The 22,126-nt window shown below is 43.6% G+C and overlaps 1 protein-coding gene across 1 annotated transcript; it reads left to right on the top strand.

Moving 5' to 3' along the window:
* The first annotated feature begins 3,323 nt into the window (after positions 1-3,323).
* LOC115147113 (glutathione S-transferase theta-3-like) lies at positions 3,324-7,893 on the top strand. The gene is made up of 5 exons (XM_029689128.2): positions 3,324-3,543; positions 5,955-6,042; positions 6,224-6,374; positions 6,898-7,074; positions 7,418-7,893. The coding sequence occupies exons 1-5, from the start codon at positions 3,432-3,434 to the stop codon at positions 7,613-7,615; spliced, it is 726 nt and encodes a 241-aa protein (XP_029544988.1). The 5' UTR covers positions 3,324-3,431; the 3' UTR covers positions 7,616-7,893.
* The last annotated feature ends 14,233 nt before the right edge of the window (positions 7,894-22,126 follow it).

Genomic DNA, 22,126 nt, shown 5'->3' with positions numbered 1-22,126 from the left:
CACATGACAACAACATGGCAGCAACACAACATGACAACAACATGGCGGCAACACATGACAACATGGCAGCAACACATGACAACAACATGGCAGCAACACATGACAACAACATGGCAGCAACACATGACAACAACATGGCAGCAACACATGACAACAACATGGCGGCAACACATGACAACAACATGGTGGCAACACAACATGGCAGCAACACATGACAACAACATGGCAGCAACACATGACAACAACATGGTGGCAACACATGACAACAACATGGCGGCAACACATGACAACAACATGGTAGCAACACATGACAACAACATGGCAGCAACACATGACAACAACATGGTGGCAACACATGACAACAACATGGTAGCAACACATGACAACAACATGGCAGCAACACAACATGACAACAACATGGCAGCAACACATGACAACAACATGGCAGCAAACATGACAACAACATGGCAGCAACACAACATGACAACAACATGGCGGCAACACATGACAACATGGCAGCAACACATGACAACAACATGGCAGCAACACATGACAACAACATGGCAGCAACACATGACAACAACATGGCAGCAACACATGACAACAACATGGCGGCAACACATGACAACAACATGGTGGCAACACAACATGGCAGCAACACATGACAACAACATGGCAGCAACACATGACAACAACATGGTGGCAACACATGACAACAACATGGTGGCAACACATGACAACAACATGGCGGCAACACATGACAACAACATGGTAGCAACACATGACAACAACATGGTGGCAACACATGACAACAACATGGTAGCAACACATGACAACAACATGGCAGCAACACATGACAACAACATGGCAGCAACACATGACAACAACATGGTGGCAACACATGACAACAACATGGTAGCAACACATGACAACAACATGGCAGCAACACAACATGGCAGCAACACAACATGACAACAACATGGTAGAAGCAGAAAACATGAAAACATTACTGGGCACAGACAACAGCACAAAGGGAAAGAAGGTAGAGACAACAATACATCACGCAAAGCAGTAAGAGTGTCCATGATTGAGTCTTTGAATGAAGAGATTGAGATAAAACTGTCCAGTTTGAGTGTTTGCTGCAGCTCGTTCCAGTCGCTCATGAGTCTGACTCAATAGACTGCAGCCTGTGAACAATCATGTGTTTAATGTCAACCAGTATTTCCAACTCTATTACATGTATTTCTGCCTAATGCATTGAAGCCCCAAATTGTTCTAAAAGACGCTTAAGTTATTGAGGCATGTATCTTTTGTTTTTTAAAGGTTTTGAATGGTGTCACGCCCTGACCTTAGAGAGCCGTTTTATGTCTCTATTTGGTTAGGTCAGAGTGTGATGTGGGGTGGGCATTCTATGTTTTGCTTTCTATGTTTCTTTATTTCTCTGTTTTGGCTGGGTATGGTTCTCAATCAGGGACAGCTGTCTATCGTTGTCTCTGATTGGGAATCATACTTAGGTAGCCCTTTTTTCCCCCCTCCTTTCAGTGTGGGTAGTTAACTTTGTTAGAGGCATCATAGCACTGTTATGCTTCACGGTCGGGGTTGTATTGTTTATTGTTGGCGACATTCTAATAAAGAGGAGTATGTAAGCTCACCACGCTGCACTTTGGTCCGCGTGACAAATGGTGTGTTCTATGTCTTCAATCAAATTAAACATGTACAACTGTGACATTAAACTATTGAATGGTATTTTTCATCAGTTGTTTTATATGAAATGTAATTTCACCACAATCTGTCGTTACCACAACGCTAAGTCATTACCATCACGGTACATAGTTTTGATATATTCTGTAACCAGAATATTCCTAAAATAATATATCACCAAGGCATTTATGGACATTTAGACAGGACAAATACATATAATTAAGAAAACTACAAAAATCGTTTTTAAAAAACAAACATGATTTTAAAAATTGTGTGAAATGTTATATAAAATACCTTATACACAATTTCTGTAATTTCATTTTCAACTAAAATAGCACATTTTATAACTTGGAGGTAATGACATTTCCCCTCGGGTATTTGTGGAAACCGATATTGTTTTTGTTCGTTTAAATAGCATTTTCAATAACATTCAATATCCAAAAGTGCCCGTATTTGCGAAATCAACCATACATATCCTGATGTTGTGCGGGGAAGAGGCAGCAGGGAAGTCAGGCTGTTGCTCCCCTAGTTGTCAAGCAGATGTAGCCCGCAGAGTACGACCCTGCCTCACACAGGAAGCGGCGCAGGTCCTAATCCAGGCACTTGTCATCTCCCGTCTGGATTACTGCAACTCGCTGTTGGCTGGGCTCCCTGCCTGTGCCATTAAACCCCTACAACTCATCCAGAACGCCGCAGCCCGTCTGGTGTTCAACCTTCCCAAGTTCTCTCACGTCACCCCGCTCCTCCGCTCTCTCCACTGGCTTCCAGTTGAAGCTCACATCCGCTACAAGACCATGGTGCTTGCCTACGGAGCTGTGAGGGGAACGGCACCTCAGTACCTCCAGGCTCTGATCAGGCCCTACACCCAAACAAGGGCACTGCGTTCATCCACCTCTGGCCTGCTCGCCTCCCTACCACTGAGGAAGTACAGTTCCTGCTCAGCCCAGTCAAAACTGTTCGCTGCTCTGGCCCCCCAATGGTGGAACAAACTCCCTCACAACGCCAGGACAGCGGAGTCAATCACCACCTTCCGGAGACACCTGAAACCCCACCGCTTTAAGGAATACCTAGGATAGGATAAAGTAATCCTTTCTTCCCCCTTAAAAGATTTAGATGCACTATTGTAAAGTGGCTGCTCCACTGGATGTCATAAGGTGAATGCACCAATTTGTAAGTCGCTCTGGATAAGAGCGTCTGCTAAATGACTTAAATGTAAATGATGTAGCCAACAAGCAGCCACACTATTCTAGGGCAACCCCAACTAAAAAGGCTAACCGAACAATTGTATTTTAGTTTAATTCATGTAACGTTATTCATAGTAGGTCACAATAAATCACACATCACTTTGAAATGCATTTGTTGTAAGAAATGTTCCATAGAAATAAAGTTCGATTTGATCAATGTTACATAGATCATGAGATAACTGTCTGCATGTAGCCTACTTAAGTTATACGGAAGTCCATGCAACATTACAATTATGCAATCATTTCAATTGATGAAAATCTTGTTTCGTGTTACGTGTGCATTTTTAACCACTCAGACACACATGATCCTTTTCTATGCGCTGTGGAAAGTGGGCGTGCGCGCGAGTTCCAGTGAGAAGGCTCGGGGATCCTCCTCGCGCTCCAGGGGTGTGGTATATAGTTCCCGAAGAGAAGTAGAACGCTTCCAGAAATTCTAGAAGTCATTCGGGGTTTGACCGTGAAGAATATCTTTGCTTTGTATTAAAGATGGCGTTGGAAATGTATTTAGACCTTTTCTCACAGCCATGTCGCTCGGTGTACATCTTTGCCAAGAAGAACAACATTTCTTTTGATTTTATGAAGGTTTCGCTTTTGGAAGGTAGGTTATTGTTTTTATTTTGGAGACTGTGCTTTTAGAGTAGGCAACTTCATTCTAGAATTTTCAGAAGGTTATCTAAAGTTCAGTAAAAAGTCATTTACAGAAGTATCCTGAAAAGGTATTTTGGAAGTTCAAGTCTGGTAGGTATCTATTCTTGCTTGCACGCAAGTAGCCTAGTCTGTTGTAGGCCTAGTCTACCCTAACCCTGTCCTGGGTTTCTCAACTCCACGATACAGCTTCTACTCCCAAGCCATAAGACTGCTGAACAATTCATTGACCCCCCCCCCACACTGCTGCTACTTGCTGTTTTATTATCTATGCATAGTCACTTTACTCCTACCTATACAGTACCAGTCAGAAGTTTTGTATTTTCTACATTGTAGAATAATAGTGAAGACATCAACTCTGAAATAACACATGGAATCATGTAGTAACCAAAAAAGTGTTAAACAAATCAAAATATATTTTACTTTTGAGATTCTTCAAAGTAGCAATCCTTTGCCTTGACAGCTTTGCACACTCTTGGCATTCTCTCAACCAGCTTCACCTGGAATGCTTTTCCAACAGTCTTGAAGGAGTTCCCACATAGGCTTGAGCACTTGTTGGCTGCTTTTCCTTCACTCTGCGGTCCAACTCATCCCAAACCATCTCAATTGGGTTGAAGTCAGGGGTGATTGTGGAGGTCAGGTCATCTGATGCAGCACTCCATCACTCTCCTTCTTGGTCAAATGGCCCTTACACAGCCTGGAGGTGTTTTAGGTCATTGTCCTATTGAAGAACAAATAATAGTCCCACTAAGCACAAAACAGATGGGATGGGGTATCGCATCAGAATGCGGTTGTAGCCATGCTGGTTAAGTGTGCCTTGAATTCGAAATAGATCACTGACAGTGTCACTAGTAAAGCACCATCACACCTGCTCCTCCATGCTTCACCATGGGAATCACACATGCAGAGATCATCCGTTCATCTACTCTGCGTCTCACAAAGATACAGTGGTTAAATCTCAAATTTTCAGATTTCCAACAGTCTAATGTCCATTGTTCGTGTTTCTTGGCCCAAGCAAGTCTCTTCTTATTGGTGTCTTTTAGTAGTGGTTTCTTTGCAGTAATTCGACCATGAAGGCCTGATTCACGCAGTCTCCTCTGAACAGTTGATGTTGAGATGTGTCTGTTACTTTAACTCTATGAAGCATTTATTTGGGCTGCAATTTCTGAGGCTGGTAACTCTAATGAACTTATCCTCTGCAGCAGAGGTAACTAAGGTCTTCCTTTCCTGTGGTGGTCCTCATGAGAGCCAGTTTCATCATAGCACTTGATGTTTTTGCGACTGCACTTGAAGAAACTATAAGTAATGATGGACTGTTTCTCTGCTTATTTGAGCTGTTCTTTCCCATAATATGGTATTTTACCAAATAGGGATATCTTCTGTATACCACTCCTACCTTGTCACAACACAACTGATTGGCTCAATCGCATTAAGAAGGAAAGAAATTCCACAAATGAACTTTTAACAAGGTACCCCTGTTAATTGAAATGCATTCATGAAATAAGCTGGTTGAGAGGATGCCAACAGTGTGCAAAGCTGGTACCCCCTATATATAGCCTCGTTATTGTTATTTTATTGTGTTACTCTTTACATTTTTTTTTACTTTAGTTTATTTAGTCAATATTTTCTTAACTTTGTTGTTGGTTAAAGGGCGTGTAAGTAATCATTTCACGGTAAGATCTACCTACACCTGTTGTATTTTGCGCATGTGAGAAACAATTTTGATTTGATTTGTTTGAGGGGAAGAGACAGGTTAAAGAAGGATTTTTAAGCCTTGAGACAACTGAGACATGGATTGTGTATGTGTGCCATTCAGAGGGTGAGTGGGCAAGACAAAATATTTAAAAACCTTTGAACGGGGTGTGGTAGTAGGTGCCAGGTGCACCGGTTTGTGTCAAGAACTGTCACGCTGCTGTGTTTTTCACGCTCAACAGTTTCCCGTATGTATTAAGAATGGTCCAACCTCCAAAGGACATCCAGCCAACTGGACACAACTGTTGGAGTCAACATGGGCACCGGTGCACCTGGCACCTACTACCATACCCCGTTCAAAGGTTTTTAAATATTTTGTCTTGCCCACTCACCCTCTGAATGGCACACATACACAATCCATGTCTCAGTTGTCTCAAGGCTTAAAAATCCTTCTTTAACCTGTCTCTTCCCCTCAAACAAATCAAATCAAAATTGTTTCTCACATGCTTGTAGAGTCCGTGCCCCGACAAAACTGAGGCTGATCTGAGGGCAAAAGGGGGTGACACTTAATATTAGGAAGATGTTCCTAATGGTTTGTACAGTACACTCGGTGTAGGTGGCTTATTACAGGAGTAAGTCTGTCATGCATCTCTGTCATTTACTACATTTCAGGAGAGCAGTATGGAGAAGAGTTTGGGAAGATCAACATGATCAGGAAAGCTCCTGCAATCCGAGATGGAGACTTCTGCTTGGCTGAAAGGTTGGAATGACAACATTGAGTTGAGATCAACCATCTTATCTGATGAGGCAATGTAATAAGACAAAATCCTTTGCGATCCCTGGAGTAGCTAAACATATCCTCATTCTGATGTTACTAATGATTCTAATACAGTGACGAGGTAAAGCGTTTCAATGACTAAACGGGCCAATCATCTCTGCAGCATTGCCATCATGAAGTATCTGGCAGAGAAGTACCAGACCTCAGACCACTGGTATCCAGCCGATCTGCAAAAGCGTGCCCGTGTCAATGAATACCTGTCCTGGCAGCACATGGGCATACGTATGCATGGCTCCAAGATGTTTTGGCTCAGGGTAAGTGATGCTACTACATGATTGGATTTAGAATTGTTTTCAAATTGTTCTTTGGACTTTGTTCAGTCCAACCCAGATAGCAATGTTTACTCAGTAGCATATTAACATCCTTTTTTCCTGTGGTCAAATAAAGTCACACACCAAGAAGATTTAGGTAATAATAATGGTATTCTAAACCGGTAGATGTTTTCCATGTTCGATGTGTGCGCGTGGGCAGTAGTTTGTGAAGAAATGGACTACAGCGTACACATTGCCAAAGCATGTGACTGTGGCCCTTTGAGTTTCACTGACAAGAAAAATAATCCTTACAAGCTATAAGTATTTGTTATAAGAATATAATATAAGTATGTTATAAGAATTTGACGCAGAGCTGTTTTGTACCTCTGTGTCCAAATACCTGTTATGTTAGATTTTGAGAGATGAGGTTGATCTCATGCATTCTCGTCTTTCATGGCATAATATAAAGTTTCAGGAATTCAACACGTTTGTGTTTTGCATAATAAAAAGGCTGCCTGTGTTGTAGCTCTTGATTCCAAAGATCATGGGTGTGGAGGTCCCCAAGGACAAGATGGATGGCGCCCTGGAGGACCTGGAAGGCTCTCTCAAACTCATTGAAGAAAAGTTCATTGGGGACAAGCCCTTTATCGCAGGAGAGCAGATCTCCTTGGCCGACCTGGTGGCCATTGTTGAGATCATGCAGGTGAATGCTTTGCAGATCTTGTCTCTTCCTGCTTCAGTAGATTAGACCAAGTACGTTTTACATTTACATTTTTTGTCATATACCAGACACTCTTATCTAGAGCAACTTACAGGTGAAATTAAACCCCTTAGCTACCTGCAGTGACATGTCCAAATCAATTACTAAACCTGTGTCTTAGGTCTTTCGTTTGGAGCTCCTTGTTTCCACAAGTGTTTACTAGAACAATTATTGATATATGAAACGAGTATGAATCATCACAAACCTAACAACAATCAATTTTGTTGTAATATATTGTTATATTGTGGGCCTTCTGAGTGTATTTCTGCGTTTTGGTATCCCACAGCCTGTCGGTTCTGGTTTGGATGTCTTTGAGGGGAGACTTAAGCTAAGTGCCTGGCGAGACCGGGTTCAGGCGGAGATCGGGAAGGAGCTGTTCGATGAGGCTCACCAGGGGATTCTTGCGTCCCAGGAAATGGTCAAGAATATGGACAGCAGCAAGATGCAGATCTTCAAACCCAAGATCTTGAAATTATTCCTCTGAATGCTCCAATGACAGTGCAGAGGAATTCAAATTAAGCTTCAAGTCTTCAGAGAAATAATCAATCTCTTATTTAGCCACTATGCAGCATTGAAACATGATAACAAAAACATCTACATTTCCTCTATGGGAAAAATTTCCTGTTAGTGCCAATTACATGATGTTTTATTCTGTTCTAAGAAGCTGTATTTTGCCTTTCACTGTTTTTGATTGACTGAATAACGTATTGAATTCAGACAACCAGGTTTAACGTTTGCAAACAATATATTATCTGTTTCGAAGTTGACTGGGTGGGTGTCCATTTTTTTTTGCTGTCTACATTCTTATGAATCTGTCTGCAACTTTCTCATACTGGCTCTTTCACAACAATCGACCATAGTCTAGAGAAGTCTGGCACGCAATGGTGCCTTGTTAGCTATTGCGTAAAACTATCATGCACCCCAATGGGGAGCTGAAATATGAGATCCCTTTTCCGCTCACTCTCTGTGTGGAATTCCTGAAAGTTACGGGCTGTTCTGTAAAATGTTGGCATGGATACTTCCTTACCTCATGGGAGAGAGGGAAGGAATCAACAGCTGGTATTTATCTTCTCCTGGCCTCATGAAGTCGTACCCATAGCCCTATAGCATATGCATTAGTGTTAGGGGAAGAGTTAAATATCATGGGAGAGAGGGATCAACAGCTGGTATTTACCTTCTCCTGACATCATGATGTCATACCCATAGCCCTATAGCATTATTGTTAGGGGAAGAGTTAAATATCATGGGGGAGAGGGATCAACAGCTGGTATTTACCTTCTCCTGGCCTCATGAAGTCGTACCTATAGCATATGCATTAGTGTTAGGGGAAGAGTTAAATATAAGTCTTATGTGCCTTCTAAACAATGTTGTGTGTGATACTCCACTACCTTTAAGACCAGAAGGCCAGTGTGGTTGGTCTTTTATCATTAAACCGTGTGATTGTTTCCTTGCTATGCTGTGAAATGTGCTTATGATTGTGTCGTTTTCCAGAGTGGGGATTGCCCTATCTGTGCCAAAACGGTCAATATGTCTTGGTTGAGGTATGAGTTTTGTCACTGACACTATAATTCTGACCCGGGACATGAACCCAAGGCTATTCCCTTTCTTTCAATAAATTCCCCATGCAAAAGCCTTATAGACTGGGGGGATTATCCCACTGCTACCACCAGTGTTGCAGTTGAGGTGGAGTAACTTGACTTTGCAAATTGCACTTATGGGTGATCATCACTCTACCACATGTACCATAAGGTTCAGATATCTTGGTAGTGGTACACTTTCCCCTTATATCTGAAAAGCGCCTTGTGTCCATTCTGATTTGGTCGTCAAGACACCAATATTATTTGATTCTAAGAGCCTGGCATAATGTGATGTAGCAACCATGCACATTGTATGTCTAACTAGACCGATGTAATTCAGTAAATTGTCATTTGTATGTAACAGATTGATATGCAGTAAGCCTACTCACCTACCACCACCCACAGTTTGTCCAAAGCAAATTGGTTATTGCCTATACCAAATCTTTGATGGACCTGTCATTCTTTGAGTCAGACTTTTACAGCGCTGTGACATTTGCCATGCTAGATGGTATGCCATATGAAACATTGTGTCCACTCAAAGAAGCCAGTTTCATTATTGGGAAATAAAACTGAGCCGCTACAATCAAATCAAATGTATTTATATAGCCCTTCGTACATCAGCTGATATCTCAAAGTGCTGTACAGAAACCCAGCCTAAAACCCCAAACAGCAAGCAATGCAGGTGTAGAAGCACGGTGGCTAGGAAAAACTCCCTAGAAAGGCCAAAACCTAGGAAGAAACCTAGAGAGGAACCAGGCTATGAGGGGTGGCCAGTCCTCTTCTAGCTGTGCCGGGTGGAGATTATAACAGAACATGGCCAAGATGTTCAAACGTTCATAAATGACCAGCATGGTCAAATAATAATAATCACAGGCAGAACAGTTGAAACTGGAGCAGCAGCACGGCCAGGTGGACTGGGGACAGCAAGGAGTCATCATGCCAGGTAGTCCTGGGGCATGGTCCTAGGGCTCAGGTCTTCCGAGAGAGAGAAAGAAAGAGAGAATTAGAGAGAGCATACTTAAATTCACACAGGACACCGGATAAGACAGAAGTACTCCAGATATATCAAACTGACCCTAGCCCCCGACACAAAAACTACTGCAGCATAAATACTGGAGGCTGAGACAGGAGGGGTCAGGAGACATTTTGGCCCCATCCGATGATACCCCCGGACAGGGCCAAACAGGAAGGATATAACCCCACCCGCTTTGCCAAAGCACAGCACCCACACCACTAGAGGGATATCTTCAACCACCAACTTACCATCCTGAGACAAGGCCGAGTATAGCCCACAAAGACCTCCGCCACAGCACAACCCAAGGGGGGGCGCCAACCCAGACAGGAAGATCACATCAGTGACTCAACCCACTCAAATGACGCACCCCTCCTAGGGATGGCATGAAAGAGCCCCAGTAAGCCAGTGACTCAGCCGCTGTAATAGGGTTAGAGGCAGAGAATCCCAGTGGAAAGAGGGAAACCGGCCAGGCAGAGACAGCAAGGGCGGTTCGTTGCTCCAGAGCCTTTCCGTTCACCTTCACACTCCTGGGCCAGACTACACTCAATCATATGACCCACTGAAGATATGAGTCTTCATTAAAGACCTATCGGTTGAGACCAAGTTTGCATCTCTCACATGGATAGACAGACAATTCCATAAAAATGGAGTTCTATAGGAGAAAGCCCTGCCTCCAGCTGTTTGCTTAGAAATTCTAGGGACAATTAGGAGGCCTGCGTCTTGTGACCGTAGCGTACATATAGGTATGTACGGCAGGACCAAATCAGAGAGATAGGTAGGAGCAAACCCATATAATGCTTTCTAGGTTAGCAGTAAAACCTTGAAATCAGCCCTTGCCTTGACAGGAAGCCAGTGTAGGGAGGCTAGCACTGGAGTAATATGATCAAATTTTGGGGTTCTAGTCAGGATTCTAGCAGCAGTATTTAGCACTAACTGAAGTTTATTTAGTGCTTTATCCGGGTAGCTGGAAAGTAGAGCATTGCAGTAGTCTAACCTAGAAGTAACAAAAAAAAGCATGGATTAATTTTTCTGCATCATTTTTGGAGAGATCAGGGAGAGAGATCAGGGTCCAGAGCAACGCCGAGGTCCTTCACAGTTTTATTTGAGACGACTGTACAACCATTAAGATTAATTGTCAGATTCAACAGAAGATCTCTTTGTTTCTCAGGACCTAGAACAAGCATCTCTGTTTTGTCGAGTTTAAAAGTAGACATTTTGCAGCCGTCCACTTCCTTATGTCTGAAACACAGGCTTCTAGCGAAGGCAATTTTGGGGCTTCACCATGTTTCATTGAAATGTACAGATGTGTGCCATCCGCATAGCAGTGAAAGTTAACATTATGTTTTCGAATGACATCCCCAAGAGGTCAAATATATAGTGAAAACAATAATGGTCCATTTCGTATACATTGTTTGTCTTCTGGAAGGCAGTGAGTTGCTGCGCAACAGCCTGTTCTAAAAATGTTGAGAGGAATGGAAGATTTGATATAGGCCGATAGTTTTTTATGTTTTCTGGGTCAAGGTTGGGCTTTTTCAAGAGAGGCTTTATTACTGCCACTTTTAGTGAGTTTGGTACACATCCGGTTGATAGAGAGCCGTTTATTATGTTCAACATAGGAGGGCCAAGCACAGGAAGCAGCTCTTTCAGTAGTTTAGTTGGAATAGGGTCCAGTATGCAGCTTGAAGGTTTAGAGGCCATGATTATTTTCATCATTGTGTCAAGAGATATAGTACTAAAACACTTGAGCGTCTCTCTTGATCCTAGGTCCTGGCAGAGTTGTCCAGACTCAGGACAACTGAGCTTGGAATGAATACGCAGATTTAAAGAGCAGTCTGTAATTTGCTTTCTAATAATCATGATCTTTTCCTCAAAGAAGTTCATGAATTTATTAATGCTGAAGTGAAAGCCATCCTCACTTGGGGAATGCTGCTTTTTAGTTAGCTTTACGACAGTATCAAAAATACATTTCGGATTGTTCTTATTTTCCTCAATTAAGTTGGAAAAATAGGATGATCGAGCAGCAGTAAGGGCTCTTCGGTACTGCACGGTACTGTCTTTCCAAGCTAGTCGGGAGACTTCCAGTTTGGTGTGGCGCCATTTCCGTTTCAATTTTCTGGAAGCTTGCTTCAGAGCTCGGGTATTTTCTGTATACCAGGGAGCTAGTTTCTTATGAGAAATGTTTTTAGTTTTTAGGGGTGCAACTGCATCTAGGGTATTGCACAAGCTTAAATTGAGTTCCTCAGTTAGGTGGTTAACTGATTTTTGTCCTCTGACGTCCTTGGGTAGACAGAGGGAGTCTGGAAGGGCATCGAGGAATCTTTGTGTTGTCTGTGAATTTATAGCATGACTTTGCTAATGACAGGAATGGAGGAGGTCTTTATCCTCGCCAGTTTTAGCTTTAGCCAGCACCATCTTCAGATTAGCCTTCACGTCGGTAGCCCTGCCCCCTGGTAAACAGTGTATGATCGCTGGATGATTCGTTTTAAGTCTAATACTGCGGGTAATGGAGTCGCCAATGACTAGGGTTTTCAATTTGTCAGAGCTAATGGTGGGAAGCTTCGGCGTCTCAGACCCCGTAACGGGAGGAGTAGAGACCAGAGAAGGCTCGGCCTCAGACTCCGACTCACTGCTTAATGGGGAAAACCGGTTGTAAGTTTCTGCCGGCTGAATGAGCAACACCGGTTGAGCATTCCTACAGCATTTCCCTCCAGAAACCATGAGAAAGTTGTCCGGCTGCGGGGACCGTGCGAGGGGATTTATACTAACGTTACTATCTGTACTTACTGGTGGCACAGACGCTGTTTCATCCTTTCCTACACTTAAATTACCCTTGCCTAACGATTGCGTCTGAAGCTGGGCTTGCAGCACAGCTATCCTCGCCGTAAGGCGATTGTTCTCCTGTATATTATGAGCACAGCGACTTTAATTAGAAGGCATCATGTTAATGTCACTACTTAGTTCGGCTGTTGGAGGTCCTGACGAACCACGTCCAGATAAAGCATCATGTTAATGTCACTACTTATCTTCGGCTGGTGGAGGTCCTGGAGAACCACGTCCAGATAAAGCATCATGCTAATGTTACTACTGGTTGGCTGGTGGAGGTCCTGTAGAACCACGTCCAGATAAAGCATCATGTTAATGTCACTACTGGTTGGCTGGTGGAGGTCCTGACGAACCACGTCCAGATAAAGCATCATGTTAATGTCACTACTTAGCTTCGGCTGGTGGAGGTCCTGACGAACCACGTCCAGATAAAGCATCATGTTAATGTCACTACTTAGTTCGGCTGTTGGAGGTCCTGACGAACCACGTCCAGATAAAGCATCATGTTAATGTCACTACTTAGCTTCGGCTGGTGGAGGTCCTGACGAACCACGTCCAGATAAAGCATCATGTTAATGTCACTACTTAGTTCGGCTGTTGGAGGTCCTGACGAACCACGTCCGGGGTGAAAAAGTTGAATGAAAAAAAGTTGAGTGAGGGAAAAACCAAAAATATAAACTTAATTAATAATTAAAAAGTAAAAACTGTAAAGTTGTCAGGTCCAAATGTATGTGGAAGACAAAGGCACTGGGAACTTCCAGTGGGAGTGAAAGTTCAGCTGAATGTTCATTTGTTCCAAAACATCTGACATGCAGGAAAGATATAAAGAATCGTCGGACTATCTAAAATAGCGTTTTGAATCCTATGAGGAAGAAAACACGACGAAGAGAGGGGATGTTGTGCGTCCCTCTGTCAATATTTTTATTTTAAATATTCAACGCTGAGAATTATTGTCATAAGGAGCTTCAAGGTTGGAACCTGTCGTGGTAATTTTATGTATTAATAAATGAGGTTGAGTTTACAAACCACACACAAGTCAGAGTTATATTTGAAACTTCATCTTTTAATAATATGAGCTTCACCATAGCCCTTTGACTCTCAGATCAATTCAGTGTCTATAAAATAATTCTGAGAGTGCTTACAAAAGAATACTTCATCTTTTATAGCCAAGATACACCCCTCTCAAATGACGAACTACAGATCTCAAAAACTTCACAAAGGGCCTTTTACTTAAAAAAATTGAGTATCCCATAGCCAGATAGCATTAGCTATAAATTATCGTTCAGTTTGCTCTCTAAGACGAGGTTCTAATCTAGTTCTTGGTACTTCATAGTACCAAAACATTACCTCACGATTTGGAATGCTCTTTAGGCTTTATTGGCCAAAGACATGGTAAATCTCCTCTGTCAGTGCTATCTCATAGAGGCCCATCCTCAGTGGAGCACACACATACAATATTCTAATGCTGTAACGGTCGTCGTCGGTGGAAGAAGGTGAGGACCAAGGTGCAGCGTGTTATGTGTCCATATTTATTAAATGAACACGAAAATAACAAAGAGAAACGGCCGAAAACAGTTCTGGCTGGTGCAGACACATAACAGAAAACAGAAAATAATCACCCACGAAACACAATAGAAAACAGGCTACCTAAATAGGGTTCTCAATCAGGGACAACGATTGACAGCTGCCTCTGATTGAGAACCATACCAGGCCAAACACAGAAATAGCAAATCATAGAAAAACTAACATAGACAACCCACCCAACTCACGCCCTGACCATACTAAAACTAAGACATAATTAAAGAACTAAGAACAGAACGTGACAAATGCAATACAAAGATTATAAAATAATCTTACAAGCACTATAACATAATCTTGCAATTTTCCACATTTTTCCAGAAAGGAATTTTTCCAGTTATTTCTTTGAAATATTTATTTTCCGTCTTAAGTTGTTTTTCTGACTAAAGCCTCCCTGTCTCTGTGTCAACCTCTGCACGCTCAACCCAACACCCCACGGTTTACCACATATGGTGGAGAATGCAGGCACCTCAATAGATTTGGGTGCCGTGGGGTCGAGTGTGCAGAGATTACCATGGCGGAGCTGGTGGCTCAGTTCATCCTCAGCCAGCAGAAGCTACAGGCCTTCCAGGAGCAAGTGCTGGAGGAGCAGCGCCAACAACACCGCAGACTGGTAGCGGAGGTAGCCCAGTTGAAGGTTGGGAGGGCTCAGGAGTCTTGCCCGAATCAGTTCTTGGTTCAGTTAAGGGAGGACGATGACGTGGAGTCGTATCTGTGCACCTTCGAGAGGACGGCACAGCGGGAAGGATGGCCCAAGCCCCAGTGGGCCAGCCTGTTGGCACCCTACCTGTCTGAGAAGGCCCAGAAGGCCTACTTTGATTTGAACACTGACCAGGCCGTGAATTATGAGGGACTCAAACGGGAGATATTAAGCCTTTATGGGTTCAATCTCGCACTCCGTGCACAACTGGTCCACGACTGGGCCTTTGACCCCACCCTGTCCCCCCGTGCGCAGATGAGCGACCTGGTGCGGCTGACCAAGGGCTGGCTACTGACGGAAGTACCGTCCCTCCCTATGCTTGACAAACTCGTCCTGGATAAATACCTTCGGGGCCCTGCCTTACGAGATGAAGAAGACGGTGAGCATTGTGGTGGTTAATTTCTGTCTTATCAAATGAGGAGAGACAAACCTTTCACACAAGTCATAGTTATATTTAAACTACATATTTAATCATAAGAGCTTTGCAATAGCAATGACTTTCAACGATTCCCTATTTCTAATGAACCACTGAGAGCGACAACACAATGACTACGGAGATATTTTATAGCCAAGATCCACCCCCTAGTCGACATGACAAACCACAGATATTAGGAACAGTTCCCAAAGGAAGACTTTATAAATGAGAGAGGAGTATCCCGTAGCCAGATAGCATTCGCTATAAATTGTTGTTCAGTTTGGCCCCTAAAACGAGGTTCTAATCTCGTTCCTGGTACGGTATAGCATAAACATTACTCTTTGCTCTTTAGGTTTTATCACCCAAAGACATCGTAAATCTCCTCTGTCAGTGTTATCTCTACTGAGGCCCATCCTCAGTAGAACACACACACACAATAGTTAACAGCATACTCTATTCTGTAGCATAAAACAACCATTATAATTCATTATAACATAATCTTGCAATTTCCATGACAGCATGCAGAACCCTCAGAGCCTGGAGGAATTGCTGACAACGGTGGAAATTCACCAGAACACCCAGGACCTGCTGAGAGGGGCCCGAACGGAGAGAGGAGACACGGCGAGAGGGGAGACCAACACAAAGAGAGACGAGGAGATGAAGGGGGCCCAGACGGAACCAGCCGAGGCTGTGAAGCGGGAGGGTGACCAAAACCGACGACGCCGGCGGCTGCTGGACCCCAATCAGAGACGCTGCTATGACTACGGTGACTCGGGGAAACTCGCGGGGAGCTGTCCCGGCCGGGGGGAGGCCATGCCCTCCGCACCCCCCAGCTCGGGGATAACCCGGATGGCGAGTCACCTCCTGGGCGCACACCGAGATGGCCCCTCCGATGGTTCTGGTACGAACCGATGGCATCGACACCAGCGCCCTGCTGGACTCCGGCAGCATGGTGACCCTGGCCCACCCGCAGTGGCTCACACAAGAGGGGAAGGAGGAACCGGGGGACGAGGAAATGACAGTGTCCTGTGTACACGGGGACACGAAGAGGGACACAACAGTGCCCGTGAGGATAACCACCCCAACGGGGGAGTGCCAGATGCACGTGGGAACTGTGCCTAACGTACCTGTGTCCATTCTCCTCGGTCAAGACTGCCCTCTCTTTCAGGCACTGTGGAGGAGGGACCTGGGGCGGTGAGCACGGGAGGTAGGAAGAAAAGCAAAAAGGACCGTGGCCCGACCCCCGCCACGAGGTGTCCACTGGGCCCGAGTCGGACCCGGAGGAGGGAGATGACCCCGCACTGGCAAGCGAGCCACCGTGCGAGGAAGACCTCAGGCTCCCCTTTATGGAGGTGGAGACCCTAGACGGACCTCCCGACACGGGAATCCTCACGGGTCAGTTCGGGACGGCCCAATTAGACCCAAGTCTCCAGAATGCTAGGGTTCCAGGTGATGGCGGTGGATGGCATACTGTTACCTGGGGTAAGTGATTGGCGCTACCTCCACTTCGCAATTAAACATAATTAATTGTATCAAGTAGTAAAGAATAATGGGGAGACAAAAGGCTATACCACTACCGGGTTCTGCCTTTCGGGCTCCACGGGACATCAGCGACATTTCAGTGACTCATGAACCGAGTCCTGCGGCTGCACAGTGAGTACGCAGCGGCTTATCTAGATTACATAATTGTGCACAGCGACAATTGGGAGTCACATCTGTGTAAGTTACAGGCCGTGGTTGATGCGCTAAGGGATGCAGGTTTTTGACATATTCCACATTCTGTTTTTTAACAGCCTGGATTTAAAATGGATTAAATATATTTTTGTTCTCACCAATCTACACACAATACCCCATAATGACAAAGTAAAAAAATGTGTTTACATTTCTTTGCTAATTTATTGCAAATGAAATACAGAAAGATCTAATTTACATAAGTATTCACACCCAGAATCAATACTTTGTAGAAGCACCTTTGGCAGTGATTACAGCTGTGACTCTTTCTGGACAAGTCTCTAATAGCACACCTGGATTGTGTAACATGTTCCCATTCTATTAACAATTATTCAAGCTTTGTCAAATGTTGATCATTGCTGATCAACTCAGGTCTTGCCATAGATTTTCAAGTAGATTTATGTCAAAACTGTAACTTGGCCGCTCATTAATATTCACTGTCTTCTTGGTAAGCAACTCCAGATTTGGCCTTTTGTTTTAGGTTTTTGTCCTGCTGAAATGTGAATTCATCTCCCAGTGTCTGGTGGAAAGCAGAATCAGGTTTTCCTCTAGGATTTGTCCTGTGCTTAGCTCTGTTCAGTTTCTTTTTTACCCTGAAAAACTCCCCAGTCCCTTAACAATTACAAGCATACCCATAATATGATGCAGCCACCACCATGCTAGAAAATATGAAGTGTGGTACTCAGTAATGTGTTGTATTGAATTTGCCTCAAACATAACACTAGTCAGGACAAAAAGTGAATTGCTTTGCAATATTTTTTGCAGTATTACTTTAATGCCTTGTTGCAAACTGGATGCATGTTTCGGAATATTTTTTATTCTGCACAGGCTTCCTTCTTTTCACTCTGTCATTTAGGTTAGTATTGTGGAGTAACTACAATGTTGTTGATCCATCCTCCATTTTCTATGATCACTGCCATTCAACTCTGTTTTAAGTTCACCATTGGCCTCATGGTGAAATCTCTGAGCGGTTTCCTTCCTCTCTGGCAACTGAGTTAGGAAGGACACCTGTATCTTTGTAGTGACTGAATGTATTGATACACCATCCAAAGTGTAGTTAATAACACCATGCTCAAAGGGATATTCAATGTCTGCTTTTTTAATTTTGACCTATCTACAATACCAATAGGTGCCCTTTGCGAGGCATTGGTCTTTGTCGTTGAACAGTGTTTGAAATTCACCACTCGACTGAGGGACCTTACAATTATCCATATGTGTTGGGTACAGAGATTAGGTGGCCATCCAAAAATCACGTTAAACACTATTATTGCACAAAGAGTGAGTCTATGCAACTCATTATTTGACTTTGGCAAATTTTGACTCCTGAACATACAGTATTAGGCTTGCCATAACAAAGGGGTTGAATACATACTCAATACATTTCATCTTTTACATTTTTATGAATTTATAGACATTTTTAATGACATAATAACACATTTTGACATTATGTGTGTAGCCCATTTACAACCAATCCATTTTAAATTCAGGTTGCAACACAACAACATGTGGAAAAAGTCAATGTTCATAGAAAAGGCTTTAACTTTCTGCTTTAGAATGTTTTATCTAAAACCCCCATTTTGTTATAACATCTAGGATACATAAGTTGTAATGACTTTGAGGGACATCGATGATGTCGCTCTTGCTGCTGGTGATTCTCTGATCCAACTCTACGCAGATGACGCCATTCTGTATACATCTGGCCCTTCTTTGGACACTGAGTTAACTAACCTCCAGACGAGCTTCAATGCCATACAATTCTCCTTCTGTGGCCTCCAACTGCTCTTAAATGCAAGTAAAACTAAATGCATGCTCTTCAATCAATCGCTGCCCGCACCTGCCTGCCTGTCCAGCATCACTACTCTGGACGGTTCTGACTTAGAATATATGGACAATTACAAATACCTAGGTGTCTGGCTAGACTGTAAACTCTCCTTCCAGACTCACATTAAGCATCTCCAATCCAAAATTAAATCTAGAACTGGCTTCCTATTTCGCAAACAAAGTATCCTTCACTCATGCCAAACATACTGTCACGGCCGTCGTTGGAAGTAGACCAAAGTGCAGCGTGGTGCGCGTACATTGGTGCGCGTACATTTTCTTTTATTTTGGAATGACGCCAACAAAACAACGAGGGCAAAGTGCCACTAACACAAGTCAACTTCCAACAAATAACAAAGGGAAAAAGGCTACCTAAGTATGATTCAATCAGAGACAATGAATGGCAGCTGTCCCTGATTGAGAACCATATCCGGCCAAAACAAAGAAATACAAAAACATAGAAAATAGAACATAGAATCCCCACTGGACAGGGTGTGATTTGGGGTGGGCATTCTATGTTTAATTTTCGATGATTTGGCGTTTTTTTATGTTATGGCCGGGTATGGTTCTCAATCAGGGACAGATGTCTATCATTGTCTCTGATTGGGAATCATACTTAGGTAGCCCTTTTTCCCTCCTTTCCTTGTGGGAAGTTGACTTTGTTTAGGGCACATAGCCTTTAGCGTCACGGTTTGTTTTGTAGTGTTTATTGTTTTGTTCGGCGTCTTTTCTAAAAAAAAAAAAGGCGTCTTTTCTTTTTGTCTTTTGGCTAACTCCAAGCGGGATATCATGTGCCTTTTACTGAGTGGCTTCCGTCTGGCCACTCTACCATGAAGGCCTGATTGGGGGAGTGCTGCAGAGATGGTTGTTATTCTGGAAGGTTCTCCCATCTCCACAGAGGAACTCTGGAGCTCTGTCAGAGTGACCATCGGGTTCTTGGTCACCTCCCTGACCAAGGCCCTTCTCCCCCAATTGCTCAGTTTGGCTGGGCGGCCAGCTCTAGGAAGAGACTTGGGGTTTGCAAACTTCTTCCATTTAAGAATGATGGAGGCCACTGTGTTCTTGGGGACCTTCAATGCTGCAGAAATATTTTTGGTACCCTTCCTCAGATCTCTGCCTTCACACAATCCTGTCTCAGAGCTCTACGGACAAACTCTACGGACAAACTCTACGCACAATTCCTTGGACCCTATGGCTTGATTTTTGCTCGGTCTGAATACTTGCGTAAATAAGGTATTAGTTTTTTTTATTTTTATACATTTGCAAGAATTTCTAAAAACCTGTTTTCGCTTTGTCATTATGGGGTATTGTGTGTAGATTGCTGAGGATTTTAAATTTTTACATTTTTAATAATAAGGCTGTAACGTAATAAAATATGGAAAAGGTTAAGGGTTCTGAATACTTTCCGAAGGCACTGTATGTCTGCCATTGGAGTTACAAAGGAGCCGGATAAACGTAAAGTTGCTCTCTTTCTTACTATAGCGGGACCACAGACAATCGATATATTCAATACCTTCATGTCTGCAAATGAGGAGGATAAAGACAAGTTTACGGAGGTACTGAATCAGCTTGATGCAGATAGTTCACCTGAGAGGTACATTATATATGAACGTTATGTGTGTCACTTTTGTGTACAACAGCAAGGTGAAAAGATTGATGTCTTTCTTACGGACTTGAAATTAAAAGCACAGATGTGTAATTTTGTAGACCTAACATATGCTTAAAGATCAGATTGTGTTTGGAATAAATTACTCCAGAGCTAGAGAAAGATTGCTGCGGGAAAGTGAGTTGCATTTGGACACTGCAGTAATTATATGTCAGGTGAATGAGCTGCCACAGTTGCATATTAAAACCTTTAGCTCCACAGCAGCAAACACTTCAGTGGAGGTGGAAAGCGCAGCAGTGGATTTTGTGGACAAGGACACAAGGGGGCGCTATGACCAAAGGAGCCACAAGGGGGCGCTATGACCAAAGGAGCCACAAGGGGGCGCTATGACCAAAGGACCAACAAGCAGTGTGACTTTGACCAAAGGAGCAACAAGCAGTGTGACTTTGACCAAAGGAGCAACAAGCAGTGTGACTTTGACCAAAGGAGCCACAAGCAGTGTGACTTTGACCAAAGGAGCAACAAGCAGTGTGACTTTGACCAAAGGAGTCACAAGCAACTTGACTGTAATAGGTGTGGCACCAGGCCAGGTTGTGCCAAGCCTTTGGAAAATGTTGCAACAAGTGCAAGGGGAAAAATCTTTCTGGAAAAATGTGTTTTGCAAAGTATGGGAGACAAAATGTTCACACCATTGAAATGGAGGAGAAAGAACAAAGTGATTTGTTTGTGGGCACTGTGGATTGCATGGAGGATGGACAAGAACCCTCACAGGTCCATACTGTAGCTAGTGACCACTGGGTTTTAGTACTTGTGGTCAATGAGAGGGATTTTCATGAACTAAAGCACAAACCAGCCATCATGCAAAAGCATGTGGCTCTGAAAGCGGAACAATGGCCAAGCAATTGAAACTAATGGTTTATGTCGGTTAACTGTAAAGGGGAAAACAAAAAGCCACACACTTAATGTTTGTGATTGTACCAGAGGGGCATGATTCTCTTTTGGGGGATACAGCATGTGAGTCGTTGGGACTGGCTAAGAGAGTGTACACCATTAATGACTGACTGGCTGCACAGTGTTCAACGGGTGACAAGTAATCAAAATGGTGAGGAGATTGCTCAAAGATATCCGGATGTGTTCACAGGATTTGGAGCATTGCCTCTCATTCACTCTATTACTCAGAGAGAGATTCACAGAGATTTCCAAGCCATTTATGCACCACGCAGAGTTCTGGTGCCACTACGGAAGGATCTAAAGAATGAGTTGGTGAAGAATGGCAAAACTCGATGTGCTTGTGAAAACAGACGAGCCAACAGACTGGGTCAATTCCATGTTGTGTGTTCGGAAAAGGAATGGAGATCTGAGAGTCTGTATGGACCCCAAGGGCCTTAATACATTTATCAAAAGGGAGCATTTTTCAGATTCCTAAGAGGGAGGAGATAGTTGGTGAAATGGCTGGCGCACACTATTTCTCCAAGTTGGGCGACTTTAACCTCCCCACGTCTACCTTTGACTCATTCCTCTCTGCCTCCTTCTTTCCACTCCTCTCCTCTTTTGACCTCACCCTCTCACCTTCCCCCCCTACTCACAAGGCAGGCAATACGCTCGACCTCATCTTTACTAGATGCTGTTCTTCCACTAACCTCATTGCAACTCCCCTCCAAGTCTCCGACCACTACCTTGTATCCTTTTCCCTCTCGCTCTCATCCAACACTTCCCACACTGCCCCTACTCG

The sequence above is a fragment of the Oncorhynchus nerka genome, linkage group LG19 (assembly GCF_034236695.1).
Source record: "Oncorhynchus nerka isolate Pitt River linkage group LG19, Oner_Uvic_2.0, whole genome shotgun sequence".
NCBI classification, from domain to species: domain Eukaryota; kingdom Metazoa; phylum Chordata; class Actinopteri; order Salmoniformes; family Salmonidae; genus Oncorhynchus; species Oncorhynchus nerka.
This window is presented reverse-complemented; position numbering and strand designations above follow the sequence as displayed.